At 39.4% G+C, this 24,335-nt stretch overlaps 1 protein-coding gene across 1 annotated transcript in view; it reads left to right on the forward strand.

The window, feature by feature from the left end:
* The first annotated feature begins 890 nt into the window (after nt 1-890).
* Nucleotides 891-24,335, forward strand: part of STMN2 (stathmin 2) — a 54,465-nt gene continuing 31,020 nt past the window's right edge. The window contains exon 1 of the mRNA XM_059042436.2: nt 891-1,229. Within this exon, the coding sequence (XP_058898419.1) occupies nt 1,211-1,229 (19 nt within the window). The 5' untranslated portion in view covers nt 891-1,210. The remainder of the gene's footprint in view (nt 1,230-24,335) is intronic.

The following is a 24,335-nucleotide window of genomic DNA, read 5'->3' on the forward strand; positions in this document are numbered from 1 at the left end:
TGAATGGCATTCATTAAGTGAGTAGGAAGGAATTAAGGAATATCTTGTTTGTCATGAATCACTTTCTGCAACTGGTCTCAGAGATCCTCACGTTGCTCAGCCTGAAACATGGACACATCTTTCTTTGCCCTGTATCAATGGTGCTCTGGATCTCAGAAAAAAATCATGCCCCAGATCATGCCTCTCAGCTCCATTAAGCTTCCAGTGTAAAGGGTTCTCCTTAGAGCCGTGGAAACGTCACTGAGGTTTCTCTCCATGTAATCCTACATCTCCAGGGTAGCATGGCATCCACCGACCTGTGGCTCCTCCAATGCTCAAGCCAACCAGTCAAGCTGGTTCTGCCCTGTTGCCAGTCGAACAGGACCCAGGCACAGAAGGTTAGCTGTCACCCTCTTCCACAAAGTCCCCAGGTAGACCATAACTACTTGTCCTTTTTCCCAAGCAACCCAGGCAGCCCCTTCCTTCTGTGCCAAAAGCAGAAAATATCAGGCCTTGCTCTACTGAGAGATCCTCAAGAGTCCAGAGACATCTTAGTTCAGATGTGCTAGGAGACAAAGGACAATAGTGCAGTTCTCCTCTGAGTTACCACCATAGCCAGATATGAGGTCACCCTGAGAGACTAGACTCTACCAGAGACATGGCCAAAGGTGAACGAGGAAACATGAACGAGTAAAAACCGTGTTGAAACAAATGTTTCCGACAGTCAGCACGGCATGAAGACTTCTCAGGCCTCTGAATCCCTGTCCTTGTTTTATGTCTATTTGTTCAATGAAACACGTGCAAATCAAGTCAAGCCTCCAGGATCCCAGGTAGGTACAGCCCAGTTCTTAGCTCCTAGAAGGATTCTGGGCTAAGGCTCCACTCTACTTGGACTGTACTATCAGGCCCCCAAAACGGGGGGAGCTGCCAGGGAAGGACTGATTTCCATTTCAAACTGCATTCTGGTACTTTGTACTCCAGCACCATTGGCCGATCAATATTTAATGCTTGGAGATTCTGACTCTGCGGGAGTCATGTCAGGGGACCTTGGGAGCCAATCTGCTTGAGCTTCTGAGTGATAATTATTCATGGGCTCCTGCCTCTTGCTCTTTCTCTCGCACGGTCCCACTCTGCAGACTCAGTGCCTTATTCAGTCTTCTCTCTCGCTCTCTCCGCTGCTGTAGCTGGACCCTCCGCCTTCGCCAACGCTCAGCATCTGCACATCCCTACAATGGCTAAAACAGCAATGGGTAAGGCATCGCGCCTCGTTCTTCCTCGGCTCGACCTGGAGCCCACCTCTCACCCTCTCTCTTACAGCTTGGAAGACATTCGGAGATATTTTATAGAGAAAAAGACATTACTGTTAACATAGCAATCGGGAAGGATGGAGGCCGCTCTAGGGTTTGAGGGAGGGCAAAAAGGGGATCCTTGGAAATCTAAAGCTAAGGGTTTGGTTTTTTTTAAAGGTGGAAGCAGGTAAGTTGGCGTCCCATGGGTAGCGAATTGATTCCGTTTCCATATTTAAAATTAGGGCTCAGTCGTGGGGGGGAGGGGTCTACTCTAACTATACGCCTTAAATGGGGTTAAGGGACTTTTTGGAAAGTGCTTTGTAACATCCTTTATTTCTTCTCTAGTTAAAAAAAGAAAAGAAAAGAAAGAAAATAGGGGAGAGGAAAGGGGGCGGGAGAAAGGAAAAAGAAAAATGCAAAGTCAAAGCGGTCCCATCTAGGCTGTTTGAAAGATGGGTGGAGACGAGGGAGGCGGGAGAAGAACCGGGCAAATGTTTGGCATTGTCTGGTCGGAAAAACTGATAGTCCTGAGGCACGGTGCGGAGAGGTGAGGGCGCGGGGCGGGGTTGGCGGTGGGGGGAGACCTACACTCCTTTGTTTTAGGGAAAGGGAGGGGAAGGAGAGAGGAAGTCGGGAGGGCGCGGGTGGGCAGCTGCAGGGGCGGGGAAGCGCGCGGTTGGGGAGGGGTGGAGGGACAGCGGTTTCGCAGGCTCTGGGGTGGGGTTTCTTTGTGTGAGGACCAGCCGTCCCGGGGGGGAGGCACCTGCAGCGCCGGGCACACAATGCGGACGGCCCCACCCTTTGCGGAGCCGCGCTGGCGCCCTCCCCCTCCCCCCTCCCCCCAGCCCGGTGCCGCGGAAAGGGGGCCGGGTGCGGAGCGCAGCGCAACGCCCAGGAGCCCAGCCCTGGGGAGACAGCAGCGCCACGCCCGGAGCCTCGCGCTCCCGACTCCCAGCCTCGGCTTCCGAGTGAGACCTGACCATTGCCCCCGCCTTCCCCACCCTGGCCTCATTGTTCCGTTTTACAGAGGAAAGGGGGGAAAAGTGGGTTAACATTTTTCTTTCCAAAACCACATTACATAGGGTTATTAGACATAAACGCGATAAAGCTTTCTTTGAACTCATTTGATCGTTTGGGGGAAAAGCTTCTGGAACCTAGATACGAGTATACATAATAATACAGACACAAAAGAGGTCATGGTCTTAAATTGAGCCAACTGAAACATCTGTTTTGTAGGTCAGACAGGGCCAAATATGGGCAATTTTCGTAGGCTCAGCCTGTATCGGAGAGACGGTCGAGACGCAGAGACCAAACGAGGTTCCGGGTCCAGGGCCGCCATCCCCAATGGGTCTTGCGCCTCCAGTGTCCCTCGGTTCGGCGCTCGGTGGTCCCGGGAGAAACAGGCAGGGAGGCACCCGAGGTCGGGGGGCGGCCGGAAGCACCCCTTCCGCGGACCCGGTGCGGGATGCGGAGAAGGGGGAAAGAGGCCAAAAGGGCTCGCTCTGGTCAGCTCCGCCCTGCCCCACCCTCCCAGGCGGAGCCGGAAAGACCTCAGGCTCAGATGCTGGGCAAGGAAAGGGGGCTGGGGAGGGGGCCTTGAGCGGGCTGCCCTCCTAGAGTCCTTTTCTCCAGCCCCTTAGTCCAGAACAGTCCCGCCGCCCCTCGATGTGCGCAGACAGCGGGCGTTGCTCCGAATCCCAGCGCCGAGCCCCTCCCAGCCAAGTGCGTGGCTCTGCGGAAAGGCCGGCTCGAGCCCCGCCCGGCCACACAAAGGCGCGGCCCCACCCCAGCCGGCCGCGGGACCGCAGAGGTGACCCCTTCCCAGGAGCGCGGGGAGGGTCTCTTCTCGCCCTCTCACAGCCCGTGGAGCATGGGGCTGTTTCCCGCAGCCGAAGCCCACGGCCCACGCCCTGTTCTCCATGCTTTCCTGGGTGGAGACCCCTTGGACGGTCTCGGTAGGAGAGACCCTCGCTCCTGGAGCGAGGGCCTCGGCCCCACCCTTCCCAGCCGGGGCCCAGACCCGACAGCCGCTGGCCGGATGGGGGCGCACGTGGCGAGCCGGCGAGTGGAGCGCAGCCAGCCCTGCAGAGGCCCGCGCCGCGCCCTGCGCTCCCCTCCCCAGGGCTGGGCGCTCGCCCGCGTGGGTGCAGCCGGGAGACGGGTTTCTGGCGCAGTGTCCTGAACTACCCCGGCCTCCCGCGGTTCGCGGTTCGCCTGGCAGTCCGGCAAGGTTCTGAGAACGGGGGATGGGGGCTCTCTCGCTCTGCGCTCTGCACCTCCACCGAGAGGTTTCTGCTGCAGGAGGGCGTCTGCAAACTCAGCAGCAGCAGCATTATTGCTGTTATTTTAAGTTGTTATTATTGTTTCATGACTCACTGGCCATATTTGTTCAAAAGGTTTGAATGACTGCATTTGAATAAGAATTAACCCTTGTGCTCACTTGTCTTTTCTTCCTCCTGTTCCCCACCCCCCTCCCAAAAAAAGAATGCATTCCCCCTTTCATTTTACGTTATAAAACAAATACATGTTCGGTTCCTGTAGGGACTTTGTACGTTCATGTGGGCCAGATACAAGTGCAGGTGCTTGCTTAGGGCAGGGCTTGTGTGCCAAAGATTGCTGGAAAATTCTCCGCGGAGAATTGTTTGTGGCCACAATGGATGAAAATATCCGTGTATAATTGAAATATTTTGATCTTCACCTTGTAGTCCATAGACCCTATCTATAAATATATAAATATAGGTTATGCACAAAATTTTAACTTTTTTATTGCTAAACTCTTCTTCCAATTGCTGATTCTTGATACCGACTCGATTCTGCACAGAAACATGGATGGTGAAATAGCCACCACCCCATTAATAAAAATCCCACCCCAAATATGACAAACGCAAGGGCCTTTTCTGCCATGAGTAAGCAAATCATGAAAAGAAGTACAACCTCTGCATTATTAAAATAATGGTTTTGAAGTCATTCCAGTTGCAAAGCATAATCAGTTAATCACCAGGGCGGGAGCTTTTTCCTGATTCATTAAACAATTATTGTATTCAGCAAGATTGTACTAGGTGCATATAATATTCCCTGTTATCTTCTCCAATGAAGTGGGCACCTTATAAATGGCTATATAAATAACTCTAAGTGTAAAGAGGAGGATTTTGTCAAATTTTCAGGATAAAATTGGAAGAGAAATAGCAGTAGTTTACCACTTAATCTTATATGCGTAGTTCGTACCAGGAGAGTAAGCTGAGCCTGCAGTAAGCATTACTGACCCAGTGTAGCTCAAGGCAGGTAGCTAGCTGGTTTAATGATATAAATTAATACACCGGGTGGTGGTGGTCTACCTACGCATGGTAAAATTCTCTGAAAGAACATAAATTTTTCAATGATAATTATCAATGATTATTGGATTGGATGGTTTGTCATATTAAAATACACAACTTTAAAGTTAATTAAAATTAACCATGGTTTTGTGATGTGACTTACCGAATAATTGTACTAAGTTATTCTAAGGGGGAAGGGAGTGTTTTTATTGTCAGAGCAATTGTCTCTGCCCTTAATCATTAACAGTTTTAGCAGAATTGTATCTGTTGCATTAAAAATACTTTTACTGACTTTCATATTCTTTTAATTGTTAATGGACAGATCGTGGAATAAGCATTTAATCATTTGGCACAATATATTTACCTTCAAATAACTTGTTCTCAATGGTGAAATGCTGCAGGAGGCTACATTTTGCTCAGATTCAAGAAATGTCCTCTTAGAGTGTCATAAAGCCGGTTCACGCTATAAAATAGCTTTCGTCCCTGTAATTTAGAATCAAAATAGTTACTCAATTCTGTGAATATTTAGTAGTAGCTATTAAGCAGAGTTTTAAAGTTAAATCTGTATAATTAAAAATGAAATGGAAGATAAGTCAATTACATAATTAATTGAGGATTTTTGTCATTGATAAATCCAGACCACCTTTAGGAAAATTCCTGATTTATAGGTCACTGGTATTTTTTATGACTATACACCCACCCCAATAGCTCAATGCTCACACAGGCTGGATGAAGCTGGCCTCAGAGCTGGCGGCTACCTGCTTTGGGTGTGGCCACCCCAAGCTGTTATATCTAACTCCAGCTCACACCAGTTTCCTCTGCGGTCTTAGAAAAACACACATTATTCTGTTGTCACAGAACCTGTGACCTTATATGAAGAATGCAAGAAATTTTCCAGATAAGGGAAAAAAACAACGGAATTAGCCAGTGACCCAGATGTTTCCAGAACCAAGGCTTGGAGTCTGCATTAACTTTTCACCCCACTAGAGGGCAATCAGGTTCTCCAAAGAAGTAGATTGATTTAAACCCTGTTCCAAATACTTGCTATTTAAGAACGTCTTTTATCTGGAGCATTCAATTGCTTATTGGATAAGTTAATGCCATGCTTAGCCTAGTGAATGAAAAGGGTTTGTACACTTTTTCAAGGAGACGAGATGAAATGAGCCATGTTCATAATCTGGAAGTAGGTGTGGGTCCTGGTTAATTATTCTCTGATGATTTTACTTTCTAGTATCATTACATTGTTACTGTCATATCATTTATGTTATTAGGGAGTTTGTAGTGGATAAATAGTATACGGTGGTCAGTAGTAATATCAAGATTATATAGGAACAGAATGTTTCAATGTTTAAATAAAGGAATAATTGAACAAAAACATTGTTCAGTTATTCATTTATTTAAAATGTGCTCAGTGTTGAGAACACACCTGAACGTCACTCATCCGTTCCAGAGAGATGTCAAGTTATTAGATAAAGCAGGTAGATACAATGTGATACTGAGAGGGGCCCCCCAAACTGGCTGTTACTCTTTTTCCCACTTCCTGGGTTTTTTTTTTCCATTTAAAGGATAACTTTTAAGCCAAATCCAGTGTGATTTCAGCTTGAATATTTAAATCTAATGTTATGTCAGCTTTCAATAATTATTGAGTACCTCCTGGTAGTTTTATTATTTAATAGAAAATTGATGTTAATTTTAATGAAATAAGAAATAGATAAGCATAAACTAATTTTGAGGATTATCAAAGTGGATTTTTTAATGTTTGCAATGGTAGGAAATTCTTTTTCTCTTCTGTGTCATGTAACTATAATCCAACCGTAAAATATTTAATAGGTTCATATTACTATGCTCCCCAGACTTTAATGTGCATGTGAATTACCCTGGATTTTCATTAAAATGCAAATTCTAATACAGTAGGTCTGGTTGAAGCCAGATATTCTGCGTTCCTAACAAGCTTCCAGAAGATGCCAATTCTAGCCATCAAACACATCAGTTGAAGCAATATAAAATTGTGATATACATGTTCCTCCCACAATAAGCTCTGGCATTATGTCTTAACATTCAAGTCTATGGCAATCTTTACAAAATATTTCACCTCCAAACTCATGTACTTAGGGATTTTATTCCTCTGGGAGTTATGTGTTCTGTGCCATCATTCTCTTTTAATTGGATTTTTAAAATATATTCATATTGCAGGATTCAGCAAAAGACCTTCAAGAGAAATGTGGAAATAAGAATTTGACTCTGTTTGGGGTGGGGGGGCGCGGTGTATGTGTGTAAGAAAAAAATGAGTGTGGCTTGCAGCACAGTTGAGAAAGATGATAAATCAATACTGCTAGTTTACTGTAATTTACAAAACAATGCACAGAACAAAAAGTTCCATTCACAAACTTTTAGTTATGGAATATTGTGCAAAAAAGTCTGTAACCCCATTTACCATATGGCTAATTCATTGCAGATACTCTACATACTAAGGAAATTAACACAGAGGATCGAGTAGCACTAAAGTTGTCTCTCAGCATATCCCATACTTATTACTTACCAAATTATCTAACAGAGCATTTCTTCCTGGATACCACATGAGCAAATTATTAATAATTTATTGACTATGGCTGTATATTTGAAAACAGATTACGTGTGTGTTTTCAGCTTACTTAAGCCAATAAAGGACCTCCATTATTCTATACTAACTTTCTAAGAAAGTCAACCTAGAGGTAAAAAATGGGTCTGCAGGGAATATCATCAAAGATGTACTATGTCAGTCCTGGCATGCAGTGGGTGGCTGACCCTCCAAACATACCACATCTTGGGAAATGCTCTCCTGCAAAAATGATACTATGCATGAAATATCTCAAATTCGAAATTTACCGTTTCCCAAATAGGGCACTAAGAACTGGGTCCCAAATAAAGCTGGCCATAGAGATAAGAGGATATACTGGTTTTCCCCATGAAGTTGGATTAAGCCTCAAGGTTATCCATCCCTTTGTTCCTGTTGTTTTTAACTGTTCATTTCAGGGTCTCTCAAAAGCTAGGAAACTTTCAATTTTGCAACTCCTGGTACATTTAAAAAGGAAGAAGACATGCTAAGACAGCTTTATAAAAGTAATGTGTGTTTTAAATGTTTAATCCTAGCAGTCTGTTGTAGCCGTATGTATACTTCATTTGGAGATAAGAGAAATTTAAACTAGTGGACCCTGAAGAATGAGGCAAAAAATTTTCCTGACTGGTCCTTCAATCAACAATTTTCCTATGACATTGCTTATTTTCAAGGATCACTTCTCTGGCATAGAAGTAAATTTCAGAGTGTCTATAAGAAGTTACTTTAATTTATTGCTTTCATCCTTATATAGTATATATAACATGCTAGGCACTAAGCACTTTACACATCTTAGCTATGTTCATCATCCAATAATCCTAAAAAGTATGTACTATTACAGATGAGGAAACTGAGGTGCAGAAAAGAGGAATGACTTGCCCAAGGTCACACAGTTATTCTGATCCAAAATTTGAACCCGTGCCTTCTGGCTCCAGAATCTTCACCTTTAACCAGTACCCTTAGACTTCAGAGGTGTTCTCATCATGGGGTTTGAACCAGTGATACTGCTATTTTGTTTAACAAGCCTGATGGTCTTACCCTTTCTGAGCACAGATCCACCTTGAAGATGAAATACCTTCAAATTAATGACTATTTTAATAGCTAACCTGGGGCTTATTAAAATAATTGCCGAGATTTAGGCTTTTGGTGAAAGAGAGCTGTAAGACCTTGGGGGCTCTAATGTATGGAACCACCTTGCTCTCTGAAGGCTCAACTAAGAACACAGCAGGGACTTCTCTTGTGGACACAGTGATTTCTTTTTTGTCTGGAAAAAATGAAGAATTCTTGACTTAATCTAATCAGTATCTTCCAGTTAACACATTTCAAAATGGGCTCTTAGCTGGTTCCTTAGACCCTAGATGTTTACTCTTAATTTATGAAATAAATCTAGAGCGAAAAGAGAGATACAGCCATGGCATTCACATTTAACATAATCATTAGATATTACTTCAAGACTTTCTCCATCTTATTACCTCAAAAGCAGACACTCAGGCAAGAGAGATCTGTGAGAAGGCTCTGACTCCCTTGCAAAAGATTTTAAATTATCTTTTAATAAAGAAATCAGGGCCTGTCATTTGTCAAGGAGACATTTGCAGTAGTAAAACCTGTGTTTATATAACCCATTTTTATTAGTCATGATTAAGATAACATTTTGTGTACATTTGTTCTCACAAAACACTTTTATGTGAATGTAAAGGTTAATTAATGCATTTCAGCAATCATTTTGCTAGTCATCTGGAAATATAGCTTCTCTAGGAATTGTACTTAAGAAAAGAAGCCACACATTATACTGTAAAACCATAACAAAATTTTAAGGGTTTTCTCATTTGCAATTTTGTTGACTTCCAGATTAAAATATTTAATACTTTGAAAAATTATAAGATTTTTAAAATTTGTTTTTGTGATCAAAAATAATTACAGTTCTTGTATAGTCCATTAAATATAGTATTATCTGGAATTGATTGTTTTAATTGTAAAGCAATGCCTATAAGTGTGCTTATTTAGCAGTAATTCTTCTGGAATAATTGTACTTTGGATGTCAGAATTTGTACATCATCCATTAGCACAAGTACTTAGTATCACAATAGGTGGTCAGTAATATAAATCTGTCAACCTTTTAGTTGTATGTCTTTATATCTGGAAAAGAAAAAGAACTAAACTTAGTTCCACAAATACTTGTACAAGAAAGCATTTTAAAGTTTAAATTTTCATTGTACTCCCTGTTTCAGAAGATTTTTTTTTTCTCTTAATGGCAGCCATAAAATTTAATTTCCATTCAACAAAACTGCTTACAGTAAACCTAATAACAGTCTTGCAGTTTGGGCTTCCTAGTAAATAGAAACCTAACTCACATGATAAAGCTCAACGGTATAAAGCATTTGACTGTTGCAAAACTGAGACCAGAAAATCACATCAAGATACCACTTGTTACCACTTCCAGACTCTAATGCAGAGGGGCACCAACCGTCTCAGGTAATTGAGCAGCAGCTAGAGTTACTGCAGCTGCCTTGGAGCCCTGCTTCAGAACATAATTGTCTTTACTACTGCGTGGTTCTTTCTTGTTCCTGACACACTAATATCTACTGTTGTTTTGTAAGTCTTACAGCTTTATCTGAGCAGTGCCAGTTTGCATCTTTCTCATAGTCATTGGTCAAACACATGACAAATTACCAGAGTTGATTCTAGCCTTTTCATGCATAGATCACATGATCCAAGACTCCTGTCGCTTTAAAAATCATCTTTTCACTCTATTTCTGACCTAATCTTTACTTTTAGAATTTTTTTTAAAAAGGAGCAGATAAACACAGAAGATTGAAAACCTTCAAAAGAAAAATCGGATAGCCTGATCTATCAATGTGGGACCTTGTAGTTCTAAGAAAATGCTCACCTGTGCCATACTTTTTAACCTTCCTATAATCCTTATGAGATGGGCATAGTATATATGTCACTCTGTTTAAACATGAGTAAATTTAAGCTCAAAGAATTTAGTAAAGTTCACATGTGGTAAGTTTTAGAGCTAGGGCCAGAACACAGGTCTAACAAAGATACATGTATCTATGTATACATACAATATATGTGTGTGTGTGTATGTAATTTCACTGATACGTGGAATCTACAAAACAAATGACAAACAACAAAATAGAAACAGTCATAGATACAGAGAAAAAACTGGTGGTTGCCAGGGGGCAGAAAGAGGGGTTGGGCAAAATAGGTGAGGGAGACTAAAAGGTACAAACTTTCAGTTATAAAATAAATAAGTCACAGGGATGTAATGTACAGCATAGGGAATATAATCAGTAATACGGTAATAACTTTGTATGATGACAGATGGTAATTAGACTTATTGTGGAAATCATTTTATAATGTATAAAAATATTGAATCAATATGCTGTGCACCTGACACTAATACAATATTGAAGTCAATTATACTTCAATAAAAAGATATAGATATCTAATATGTATTAATATATATTATATGTCTTAGATAGATATATGAATATATCTAATATATGTTACATCTATATTAGATACAATAATATATAATAAAAACAAAAGTAATAAAATGTAGCACTTTCTCCTGTCCAGTAACAATATGCACAGGTGAGGAAAGGCACACACTAAGTGGGTTTACCTTCAGTCTAAATGTATTAATAGTTAATGGCATTCGCATAGCGCAGGGATATCCGCTTGGTGCCTTGTGACCACCTAGAGGGGTGGGACAGGGAGGGAGACGCAAGAGGGAAGAGATATGGGACATATGTATATGTATAGCTGATTCACTTTGTTATAAAGCAGAAACTCACACACCATGGTAAAGCAACTATACTCCAATAAAGATGTTTAAAAAAATAGTTAATGGCATTAACTGCAGTAAAATAGATTCAAATACCAACTTTGTTCTGAAGCCTATGCTAGGTATTGTAAAAATATAAATAGTCGTGGTCCTTGCCCTTGGAGAGTTTAGACTTTTGAAGAAAACAAGACCCTGTATGTACAAAAAAATAATAATAACCAGTAATAGTAGCTTGTAACTAGAAATAGAAGTCTCCACCATTTTAACAATCTTATTACACTACCCTTCAATATTATGAGGCAGCATATAATGATACCATATACTAAGACCATCAATTAGGAAGTACAGAGAACCACTCAAATGCTATAAGAGACCTCTAGCAGATGAGAGGTGAATGTGGGGACTAGATGGATGTAATTTTCAATCTTCCTCCACCTATTTACTAGTTGATAATCCTTGAGTGAATTATCATTTCTATACTACAATTTGCTCGGTTATATCTCACAGTAGAGCTCGGTTATATCTCAGGGGGAAATAAGACCACCTAAATTACACGGTTGTTGCCAGACAGAGAAAGAAATACTGTATAATATCACTTATATGTGGAATCTAAAAAAAATACAAATGAACATATATGTGAAACAGAAACAGACTCACAGACATAGAAGATAAATTTGTGGTTACCAAAAGGAAGAGGGAAAGATCAAATTAGGGGTATGGGGTTAACAAATACAAACTACTATGTATAAAATAGATAAGCAATAAGGATATACTGTATAGCACAAGGAATTATAGCCTTTATCCTAGTAACCTATGATGGAGTATAATCTGCAAAAATACTACATCACTATGCTGTGCACCCGAAACTTATAATATTGTAAATCAACTATCCTTCAATTTTTTAAAACATCACATGGTTGTTGAGAGGATTAAGTAAGCAATTCAGTGTTAAGCACTTTGTAATCCAAAAGAGTAATTCCCTGACACCCTAGATGGATGACGAAAACACGAAATAAAAATATTAATTTAAAGTAAATAACTAAATTCTTATACTTTGTACATTTCCACATATAATAACATATCTACTGGAATTACTTGGAATTTAGGAAATGAGCATCACTCAGTAATTCTTTGTGGTAGAGGGAGAACTGATGTGGTATTTATGACACAGCGGCCAATATAGAACACCTCCAAGATAAATCCATTCCAGGTAATGCCAGAATTAAAAATACATTTCTTTTGCATTTATTTCTCATCTCATGTTTCCCTGTTATACATCTCATCCTCCTTCAAATACGTATATAGCTTCAATAAAACTAACCCTTCTTGCCTACCCAGTAAGGCTCATCAACATAAAATGTCACGTTCAGTAGAAATAAAAATTGATTCCAGAAACATTAAAATGTAAACGCCTTCCTTGACGTTTCCTGGAGAGCAGGAAAGGGGAAATGATATCACATACCACACATGCACAGAGAGTCTCTTGTTCCTAAAATCTTCTTAACCCATCAATTTCACCCAAATCTCACATCACTTGACTGTTTCATAATCTCTCATTTCTGTTTCTCCAGTCTCCTCCCTGCCTGGAACTCTCCTGCCCTCCTACTTCCATTTTCAACACATATCCTTCAGCTAGGTCTTTTCATTCAGGGATAACTTCAGGTATTTCTTACCAGGATCAATTTAGCCTTGCTACTCTCCACCCATTAGTAGATAAGTACAACAGAAATACTAGAGCCAAACAGTACAAACAGAATCTTCCTTAGATGACTGTAGTAAGAAAAAAGATATAGATACTTAGAGTTTAGTATTATTCTCCCAGTACTCATGAAAATAATACGTTTTCAATCAGTAGTGTTCCAGGTACCGATCAGTACAACACTAAAATGTTACTGGAATGTCATTATTAAAATAATAGATATCCTGAGAAATCAAATGAGCATTCATCTGACATCTGACTTGACAGAGGCTTAGGGGAGCATAATTCAGCTATAAAAGAGCATTACAGGGCTTCCCTGGTGGCGCAGTGGTTGAGAATCCGCCTGCCGATGCAGGGGTCACGGGTTCGTGCCCCGGTCCGGGAAGATCCCACGTGCCGCGGAGCGACTAGGCCCGTGAGCCATGGCCGCTGCGCCTGCGCGTCCGGAGCCTGTGCTCCGCAACGGGAGAGGCCACAGCAGTGAGAGGCCCGCATACCACAAAAAAAAAAAAAAAAAAAAAAAAAGAGCATTACAACTATTTTGTTTTGCCTCCAAAATATCATTTCATATAAACATATGGTACATAAAGTTGGAATTATATTTATGACATAATTACAGGCATATTAATAGAAATATGTTTACATTTACAAGTATAGTCCTTTTCCCAATGAGATACTGTTGATAATAACAATCTACATATAAAAATACTCTATTCATATTTATAGGCCATAAAATGCAGATGATAAGATATACTCCTACTTTCTCATAAACATGAAATAATGACAAAGGAGGAGCTTTATATGAAAGCACCAATACAATTTAAATCCTCACGAGGTCATAATATATTGCAGTGGGTAGATGAGTTCAGCTTTAAAGAAAATGTAGACATTCTTTCATTTTAAAAAAATTGAACAAGCTTCCAAAATGCCTAACCAGAACACAATGGTAGAAAGAAAAGAACTGCATCTCTCCTATCAACCAAAAAGTTGGTTTAAAAAAAGAAGCTCAGTAGTAGAACAAATAAAAGAAAATGAAATTCAGTATCTAGGATGAGAATTTTTTCTAAGTTCAGCATTAACATTGTAGAAATATTGAATTATGCTGCTTTGAAAGAACTGGATTCCACTTGCTGAAATTTTTCTTTCAAGCGTGTACAGTAGCAGTCTGTATTTGTTATGAGTTGCAGGAAGCTGTATTCCAACTTACGCAAGAGAAGAACTGCAGAAAAATATAACTTGGGAGAGAATGATGAACTTTATGTCCTGCTTGCATAGCTGAAGAGAACAAACGCCTACCCACTTTTGCAAAGGGACGATACGGCTGACAACAGAGAGCCAACATTTTATCACTTTTGATAAATTTTAGACGTGAATGGTGAATACATAGGGTGAGGACGGGCAGCTAAGAAGTCAAATAGGATTTCTCAGAATTGCTTCTGAAAAAGCTTTGTTCTGCCTGAGACCAAGAGTAGCAAGCTTTGCAAGGCAGCCTCAAATCTAGCTTTCCTGGGCTTCCCTGGTGGCGCAGTGGTTGAGAATCCTCCTGCAGATGCAGGGGACGCGGGTTCGTGCCCCGGTCCGGGAAGATCCCACATGCCGCGGAGCGGCTGGGCCCGTGAGCCATGGCCGCTGAGCCTGCGCGTCCGGAGCCTGTGCTCGCAACGGGAGAGGCCACAACAGTGAGAGGCCCGTGTACCACCAAAAAAAAAAAAAAAAAAAAATCTAGCTTTCCTTGATCTTTCTTCCTGTGAACTCTACAGGTTTACTGTCTAACCATGAGCTTGGGGGTTAGCCACATACCTACTTGGAGCACCTTTTTGTGGTCATAATATTTCCCATCATTTATTGTCCCCTACTATGCATGAACCAGTCACATGTCCCTGTGCCCTTTTTCCCATTTCATTTTTATGGCAACTCTTAGGTTTCATTATTCCCACTGGATGAGGAAGGATAGGAGAAGCCAAGGGAAAGTTAAGTGACTTTGTCAAAGTCACACACCTTGTTCAGGGCAAAGGTGGGTTTCAGATCTCAAGCCCTCTCTCTTCACTTCAGCTGCCTCACCGGGAAAGGTTGTTAACTGTGTTTTGCTGCAGACATTTATCTTATATGCAACTATACTGAGGGCTTCTTTTAGGCCAGAACTACGTTTCATGTACTTTGTCGCCCTCACAGCATCGTGTGGCCGGCAGTAATGATACTATCGGGTAACGTGTATTGAGTATAGTAGTGACAGGTGTCCCAAGCACCTTGAGAACATTATCACCCCCATTTTCACAGCTGGGAAAGGAAGGCAGGGAAGGAAAGCCGCATGCAGCCAGTAGGTGCTAAGGCCAGGATTTGAAACAAATCAGTCTGACCCTGGAGCCCTCTTAGGCAACCGCTGTTACCTACAGTCTCCCTTGGACATAAGTAGGGGTTATTGTGTTCGGTAATTTGATGAGCTAAGGGTGAAGAGAAGCCACAGCATTACAAGAAGCAAGATGCCATAGCATTTCACTATAGCCACGGCCTGTAGACTTAAAAAGTCACTCAAAGAATAAAGAGCAAATCAGAGAAGATTAATCTTTGCTAACAATATCTTACATGAGTTAGCACTTCAGTTTCGCAATGCATTATTTAATTCAATCTTTACAATAATACCCCCAATTTGTGGATAAATAAACTCATGTTTAGAAGGTTTAGTAACTCGTTAAGGATGGATAGATCCTGAGCTAGAGCCTAAGTAAGTCTTCAGCTCTTACTCATATTTTTTTCCATTATCCCAAGGTAATAGCTACTCATCTTAAGTCAGTACTGTGGCCAAAAAAGCAACAGAACATATAAATGAATGCAGAGGAAACATTCACCTGCCGCCTTTTTCTCCTTGCATAGAGAGAGGTGATTACCTGTTGTCATGAAGTTGACCTTATGAAGGATAGAGGTAGGTGGGGCTGCTTGAATATTGCCTGGGGACCAAGCAATTACAGTTGTGCCACTAACTAGTGCCATTTTGAAACTATCGCCATAGTTACAGCTATGGGATAAGGGCTAAGTGAAATAAGTAGGTCACTTCAAAGCACCCAGAAATATCAGTCTGTAGCATAAAAGGAAGTTAGTAAATATAGTGGAGAGAATCGGTGAGCTCAACCTGGCTCCAGCATCTGGACTCCTTATCCCCACTCTTAACCTAGTCTCAATGGGAAGCCAGCTGAGCCACTGACAGATCCAGGGGGGTATCGTTTGCAGCTGCAGACAGCTCCTCCCTGCTCAGCCACCAAAAGATAAGCATTTATAGAACACTAGCTGCTACATATAACTACATGCATGCATTAAGTGAGACACCTTCTCTCGCCCTCAAAAAACTTAAATATAGTCGGGAAGAAATGATTAGCAGCGAACCCAACGGTAGAGGAATAAGGGCTAAGCTTTGTGAAACAAGCCAGGAACATGACTGTGTCTTTGAAAGGAGAAGAGACTCAAAGCCCTTTGCGATGGAAACCATTAAGTTTGAGTCACTTCTGTTTTTGGGGAGATGCGAACTCAGCCTTATGGAATTGCACGCGTCAACCATTGGAGACATTTCTGAATTGTCACCACATCCTCGTGCACAGATCCTCTGTCCTGCTCTACACATTATTACTTGGCCAACTTTTTGAAGTTGTGAGCAATATACCAAACCACAAGTACACTTTTTAATGAATGTATTTAGGCTGAATAAATCTAGAGAAAACGGAACATGAAGGAAAGCCCATATTGTGCCTTTAAGTATTACGTATTACCAAGTTATGATTTTTAAAATAATATCAGCAATTTATTATGCCAAATTCGGATTCATATTCATCTATGCAGATCAAACACTTGATACCATTTTACCTTCAGTGTTTTACTGGGAGTGTTTATGACCAAGTCTTGTAGTACTTGCTGCCACAAAGAAAATCAGAAGCATAGGTTATTCTGACCTCACTCAACCAGTTATGCCAACATGTAATCTTTCTCATATCTTCGGAGTGAGTATCATGAATTCAAAAGGGGCTCCAAATGGCATCCAAAGAGCTCATATTTTATGAATCACCTATTCTGCCTAATCATAAAATATATATATTTTACATATATTTAAAATAGATCTTCCTTGTAGTATGGGGAAAAGCTAAGTTGGCTCAAATAGTTTGACAATTTGAAATTCAAATGATGAGTTGCTTTATGAATCACATTGTATATAAGATTTTGTGTCTATCATGTAAATAGTTATTATGAAATACCAAGATTTGGAAAGAGGAAACAATTTACAAAGCAGAAATATGAAGAGTAAGTTTTCCTTTTCTTTAAAAGTGTAATGCCGTAAAATAATTTGTTTAAAAGAAGATAGGTAAAGAAAACCCTTAGTGCAGAAAACACATAAAAAAATGAATCTGCATGTAATGAGAAAGTTAATTCATTTAAAGACAATATTTGCTAAATTTGTAGAATCATAGAATTCCAGAGCTTGGAAATACCAACTATCAATGAAAAAAAGGTCCAGAAAAATTAAATGACTTGCTCAAGTTCTTAACAGAAAAATCTTAAGTTCTGAGAAGACCTCAAATGTCATATAATCCAGTCACCGTCTAATACTGATTTTCCTACCTGAAACATGGGATTAAGACTTGAGCTACTATCCAAGAGTGTAGTTTCATTAGAATCGCAACACATTGCATAATTTTGTAAAGTAAAAGAGAAATGCCATTCTTCATGAAAATTTTGTAAATGGAGGAATTCTACAAGTAATACATGGTACATATATATTGCCTTGGTCAGCAGAAGCAGCAAGTACCACCATTCTGGATGCATTCCAAGAATTTTGTATGTATACATGAGGCACTGGTCTTCACATGCAGATGAATTTGCTTCCCAAGAAGGAAGAAAGTGTGTGAAGATCTCTGAAAGGCTGTTCCAAGTGCTCTGGAAGAGGAGATCAATGATCCTTAGGTTTTAGGAAAGGAAAAAAAAAACTGCCACAATGCAAATAAATCGCTTTATATCACCCAATCTCAAAAATGTACAACCAGATTTAGAAGCAGGAGAAAGAGTCAAATATCGAAGAAAGATGATTTTTTTTAAAGCCTTTCATCGCTTCCACTCATTACACCTTTCTCCCATTGCTGTTTTCCTTCTGTCCCTGTCATCACCAGCACCACACCACCTACCATCCCCAAAGTAGGGAATGGCCTTTAAAAAAACTAAGGTTATTAAGTTTGATTTCTTCATCTATAAAATGAGACTATCATTAAATTATTTCTGCTGTTCCTTCCAGTTCTACGATGCTAAGTCTAGTGATTCCAATTGCATTAGACAAAATGCAGACTTATTAATAATCTAAACATATTTATATTGATGACCTTAAAGTAACTCTTTTTGAGAAACTGCTCACCAATCCAGGTCAACCAGATTTCACTAAAGTGGAAAAACAAAATGCATAACCAAAACAAACTAAAAACCTCATAATATATTTCCTCAAAGTATGAGCAAACCCTCCTGATCACTCAGGTATTTTTATTTGTATCTTGTAGGTTAAGCGTATTATGAAACCCACCTGTAAGAGAACACACGGTTACTTTTTAAATCTTTCTGGGGTTTTTTGTGATGTGTATTGCTTATTCCAAATAAATCAAAACCCAAATTTCAATGTCTTTATCCTTTCTGTAGCCATTTACTTTATTACAGAAAAGGCAAAGTGATACTTCGGCATGCAAAGAACAATAACTTAACAAAACTACATTGATCACAGCACGAACATACAAAACTTGCATCACTGAAAATTACCGTTTCTTAGAAGAGCTTTGATTTCCAGAAGAAACAAAACACATGTGAAAGAAAGAAAATTTAGAAAACTTTTCTTGGACCAAGTTGTCTTTTATATTTTAATCTTGTTTGTAACAGTGATGACACAAAAGGGACTGTGGAATTCAGAAGCTCCCGACGTTTTTCTTACTTGCTTTTCGTAGTGCTTTTCATTCCTGGCAGAAAATTATACGAATTCAAGTTCTAGTATATGATGGGATGAATCCTATTTCAGAAAATGAGTCTTTACATGGCACAGCTTGAGGAAGTAGCATTTGATTTCCAACACAAAAAAGCAATTTTCATGGCATATCTATATTAACCTGAGGATTTCTTCCACACTATTTAGCTGCCTCAAGAATAGACACTGAAGATAATTACACAGTGGAAGCCATAATATTAAGAGGTTTCATACTCATCTCAAAGTCTCCAGTACTCTCACATACTTGCAGAGACATTCAATCAATGGTATCGCTCAATTTTTTTAATAGCAGTGGCAATTCTAAACCTTGACAATATTTATATTTCCTATATTTTAAAATATATATTTGTTCATTCTATTCCCTTTGACACAAAGTGACTGTAGGACATATTACTTAAGTGTGACTAACAAGGTCACAAGACTTGTTTTCATTCAGGGGAAAAAAATTTACCTGACTGCTCAGTTTTTGTTCACTAAGCCAGTTACCTAAGCTTTTAATACACAGGTTTTGAATGGATGACTGAAACAGAAGTCTAATGAATATGATTTAAAAGTCCAACTTTTAGAGCACTATTGAGTAAATGTTACAGCCTGTTGCATTTTACAACATTTCATCGAGTAAGACTCTAGAATTCTCCTTAGGTTTGGGGAAGCAAGCAAAATGCTGGCTCCTACATGAGGCTTTTGTGGCCTTTTCCTGAAATATTGTCTATTAATCATTTATATGCCATTCATTTCCTAAGAAAGAATTTAGAAAAACTGCTCTAAGGACAGTTTGTATACTACCCAGATAAGGATTCTATTCAGTGGAAACTTAATAAGTATTATTTGGCAATGACAGCAAGTTAAATACTTCTTTTATTCGCAGTTGATGCTAGTAACTTACAAGTAGTAAGGATTTTGTAAGACGCACTCAGAACTAAAACAACAGCATGGAACTCTTTAAATGTGTAGAAACTAATTACACCGTTCCAAGGGAGTTGAGGTTTATGGGCAAACTTCAAGAACTATGCTTTTGACTTTTGGCAAATTTTCAGATCGGTGGAGGAATTAAATCAGGATATAACTGATAAGTCTTGTCACACAAATTACTGCAGAGTCCCCGCTTAATCTGACTGCGTTTCTTCTCAGAGTTCTGTATTAGTTGGCATATTCCATTATCTGAATACAGGCAACCCCATCTTGTAATGATAGAGAGAATTCCCTTTGAAATCATTGTTTGTGTTCTCAGCACCTAAACCACTGGTCAATTCATGGGGAAATTCCACTGACCTATTAACTGAGATTAAGTCATGGGAATCTTCTATTACAGGTTTTTTGTTTTGCACTTGTAATAAAAGTCTTGCATTTTTCATTTCTGGAAGTTCCTGCTTTCACTGAGAACATAATAAGGAATTCACCATATATGCAGTTTTATACTTCCTTATGCAATACAAAAACATGAATCCTAGTCAGACTTAATTCTAAAATCCATGTGAAGGAGAAGCCAGGGCTTATTTTCTAGAGAAAGGCTACACGTTACAACAAAGTGAAAAAGGAAACCAACATCCTCATTGATGACCAAAACATTTTTGATTCTAGAATTTATACCACGAATGCAATAGTCAGTCTGCATAAGAAGTATGTTTTGCTGAATTAAGAATGGATGCAAAGTATTTTTTTACTCTTCAACCAAAAACTTAAAAAATAATGGGAAGAGATTTTAATCACTTGGGTGTCACATTCAGCTATTGTGGAGACACAATTCAGAGAACATCATGGCAGCCCTCAAATGGAAGTTGCCTCCCCATCAGGAGACTGAAGGGAAGGGGAGAAAAGAGTCATTCCTCTACGAGAACTCCACTCAGCCAGATGAATGATCTCTCTGTTCTTTGACTCTGACTTTGTCTCATTTAAGTCCCATCCAATTTAGCTATCATCCTAGGCTTGTGACTACTTCTGGTGACTTAAGAAAAAGACATCCCTCGGTACCCAGAATTAGGCTTGCTGATAAAATCTTGAGTTGCAGACAGAATATAAAGTGCTCCCATTACTCCTGTAAACCACAGCGTAGTTTGGTCTCCATGTAGAACTACAAGAATTTCTTTATCAGGGGAAAGATAAACGAACAAGACCCTGCATGTTACAGCGGAATTCTCATTAAACTCAACAGGTGCTTGACCTGGTATCAAGAGTAAGGTGAGGTCCCAAGTTGATGCAATTTACTGCTTTTATTACAATTTTGATCACAAGTACTGATTCATGTTACCCAATTTCTTTTCCTTGTCACAATTGTTTTGCCAAGAATCAATGGAATTGAAATTTAAGTGCCTCATAATGTTTCTGTAAAATCCAATGATGGGCTGTACAGCTTTGACCTTCTTAAATGTTCCTTTATTTGATTTGATATCTATTCCTACAGAAAAAGTATGCTGCTCTGGCTGATCAAACTATTAATCATTCAGAACCTCCCTGGTTATTATAGCTTAGGAGATCATAATCCTTGTGGGGAGATGTGAGTGGAATAAATACAAACTGAATCCATATTTATACTAAATCAATTAGCATTACATCATCATGGCAGAAATATCTAGAACATTACTTCATATCAGTGATCTTCTGGGATGTTAAAATAGATCTTGAAAAATCTGAGATTTCTTTTTCATGTAAATGTTGAATTCTCAATTACATATTCATCAAGCTAAGGTTTTTTTAGGGTCCAAATTGAAGCCAATATAGTATGCAAATGTTTTAAATAGGATCATTTTAGTCTATTTCATCTTTCAAGAAGAAAATCACAGTGATGGAACTCCTGAAAGTATTTCTAAACGGGATGATAGATTTGACTTTTAGAAAATAATCTGACCTCAGGCTCTAGGACCTCAAAGCAATCAGACTACGAAACACGATACACACACACACACACACACACAATAACACAATGCGGGCAAAATCAAGTAAGATGAGCCGCAGGAGCTTAACTTATGACATGGATAAAGAAGGCATCAAAAAAAGAGCTTCTAGGTAACGGATTCCCATCTATTTAAAGATAGATAATAGGAGGCACAGAGAGAAGTCAGATCTAGGAGATCAGTGGTAGAGTGTGGGTTCAGAGTTTAATGACTGTGGGTGTAAGTCTTGAGTCTTTTTAGAATGTTAGCAGAGTACCCTGTTTCTCCCATTATCTGTCATTTAAACCCTGGCAACAGCAACAAGGACTACCAGGAATGTCCACAACTATCGCCCCCAACTTGCCAGATCCTAAAGATGCCCCTACCTGGAAATGACAGCGGTTTTTCCCAAAGAAAGAGACGCTTTTATTTATTTATTTATTTTCGGTACGCAGGCCTCTCACTGCTGTGGCCTCTCCCGTTGCGGAGCACAGGCTCCGGACGCGCAGGCTCAGCGGCCATGGCTCACGGGCCCAGCCGCTCCGCGGCATGTGGGATCTTCCCGGACCGGGGCACGAACCCGTGCCCCCTGCATCGGCAGGCGGACTCTCAACCACTGCGCCACCAGGGAAGCCCGAAAGAGGTTCTTTTAATTCACTGTTTATATAAATTGGAAAGCTTCAAATAAAAAAAAAATTGTCAATGAAATCTCTTAGAAACCAATGCAAATCTGCTTGCTGTAAAATCATTGCAAGGAACTTATATCCTGCATTCTGTATGTCATCTAACTTTGTCCTTTACTTTCTTCCCAGACACCTTTCAAAAGAAGAAATGTAGGTTGACTCCAAACTGAGTATCTTAGGACTTGCCAGGAAACCCCACCCCTACCCCCTACTGGACTAAAATGATCAATGATCGCAGGTAAAAACATGAGAAAGGAAAGGAGGAAAAGCAATGTGCTAACAGACCCTGAGCATCCTTCATCGAAGCCCACAAAACACAAGTCCATGGTCAGGCAACGAGGGCCCTGAATGACTGTTCTTATGGTTAACACTGCTATGTGGGAACATAGACCCATAGCACATCCAGAGATTATGAGATATTTTCTTCCAAAGTAGTATATTAGTGACATTTTCAGAGCATTCCTTAACTGTCTTTCACATATTAACAGGAAGTCTAATACCTATTACTTCTTTTTTATACTCTGCATTAGCCAAAACTGAGTCAAATAAAATTTTGCCCAGAATGAATAAATGGAAGATATTTTTGTGATACTACTGATTCTAAATCAAATAACAACAAAGTAAGTATGAGAACTCATACTGATGGTTGTTTCCACACAAGCCAGGTGAAAAAGAAAATTGAACATTTTTAAAACACTTATTTTTAATTATTCAAGCATTTCAAAAGTAATGGGGTATATTGTCATGAATAATATAGATTATTGTCTTGTTGAAACATAATATGTATAAAATTGAGATGTATTTGAAATTTTGAGCAAAGGGCTTAGAGTTTGTGATATGTATTTAGAAGAATGGGAGAAATAATTTTATATGTATATACATATATATGTGTGTGTGTCTATTTCATATTTTACTAAGTAAACAAAATCTCTCTGCTATTTTAATCTATCCCAAGATCTAATCTGATAATTAAATCTCTAGTGCGGATTATATCGTTCTCCTCAACCACTCTTTGTTCCTTGAGGGAGGACTGCAATCTCCAGATTCACACACACGCACACACAGGAAAAAGCAAAAAAAAAAATAGAAAATTTAGGTGATTGCCTGCCAAAATATATCATCCTTAAAATAATAATCCAAATAACTGATGCAAAAGTATTTTTTTCCTAAAATACCTAGATAATTACCACTTTCTCTTTTAACCTCATTAGCTGGAATATGAGTGTGTAAGGATATATTTACTCATATAATAAAATATATATATACTCAAAAGTTCCTTTTGAGAAACTGTTCCTGCATTTTCTAGCCATCTCTGTACCAAGTAAAATCCACAAGTAAAAGAAAAGTTACATTTTCTTCCTATAAACCCCTACACTTACCTATAGCCATGTAGTCAATAAAGTTAAGCAACAAATGCCAAAGAAAAAATGGGAAAGAAAAAAGTCTTGAATTCATTATTTTAAAAATCAATAATAATATGCATTATTTTCTAGTTAGAAACAATATGTAGATGGTGAAGGTGCGTGTAATACACCTGAGCAAATTCTTGGGAAAGTGAGTAACATTAGCAGCAAAGCATTTAGAGTCAGGCAGACCTACATTCAAACTAAACTCCACACTTTATCATCTACTGCACATTGGGCAAGCTACACCACTTCTCTGAGTCTTTTAATTTCATCTGTAAATCTGGACTAATTATAGTACCTCTCATCGTATTGCTGAGATGATTAAATGAGCAAATACATGCAACCAGCTAGCACCATGTCTGGTACATGGTTTGTGCTCAACAAATCGCAGCTGTTGCCATTATTCATAGTTCATTGCGGCCACTTAGAAGAATGGAAAAAATATCAGTGTTCATACATCATTAGGTTAAGTGGATATTGCTATGAAATCATTACGCATTATGTGGGTTGAATTTTAAATGAATTTACTAGAGAAACACTTACCTGTAAACATTAACAGTAAATAGCAAATGCAAGCAACAATGAAAAACATTATATGGAATTACCTATCTCCTTCCACATCCTTACAAACAGGCACACACTGCTTGGTGTTGGGTATAGTGAAAAGATTAATATATGCTGATTTCCAAAAACCAATGAAGAAAAGGATTG

The sequence above is a fragment of the Kogia breviceps genome, chromosome 17 (genome assembly GCF_026419965.1).
Source record: "Kogia breviceps isolate mKogBre1 chromosome 17, mKogBre1 haplotype 1, whole genome shotgun sequence".
NCBI classification, from domain to species: Eukaryota; Metazoa; Chordata; class Mammalia; order Artiodactyla; family Physeteridae; genus Kogia; species Kogia breviceps.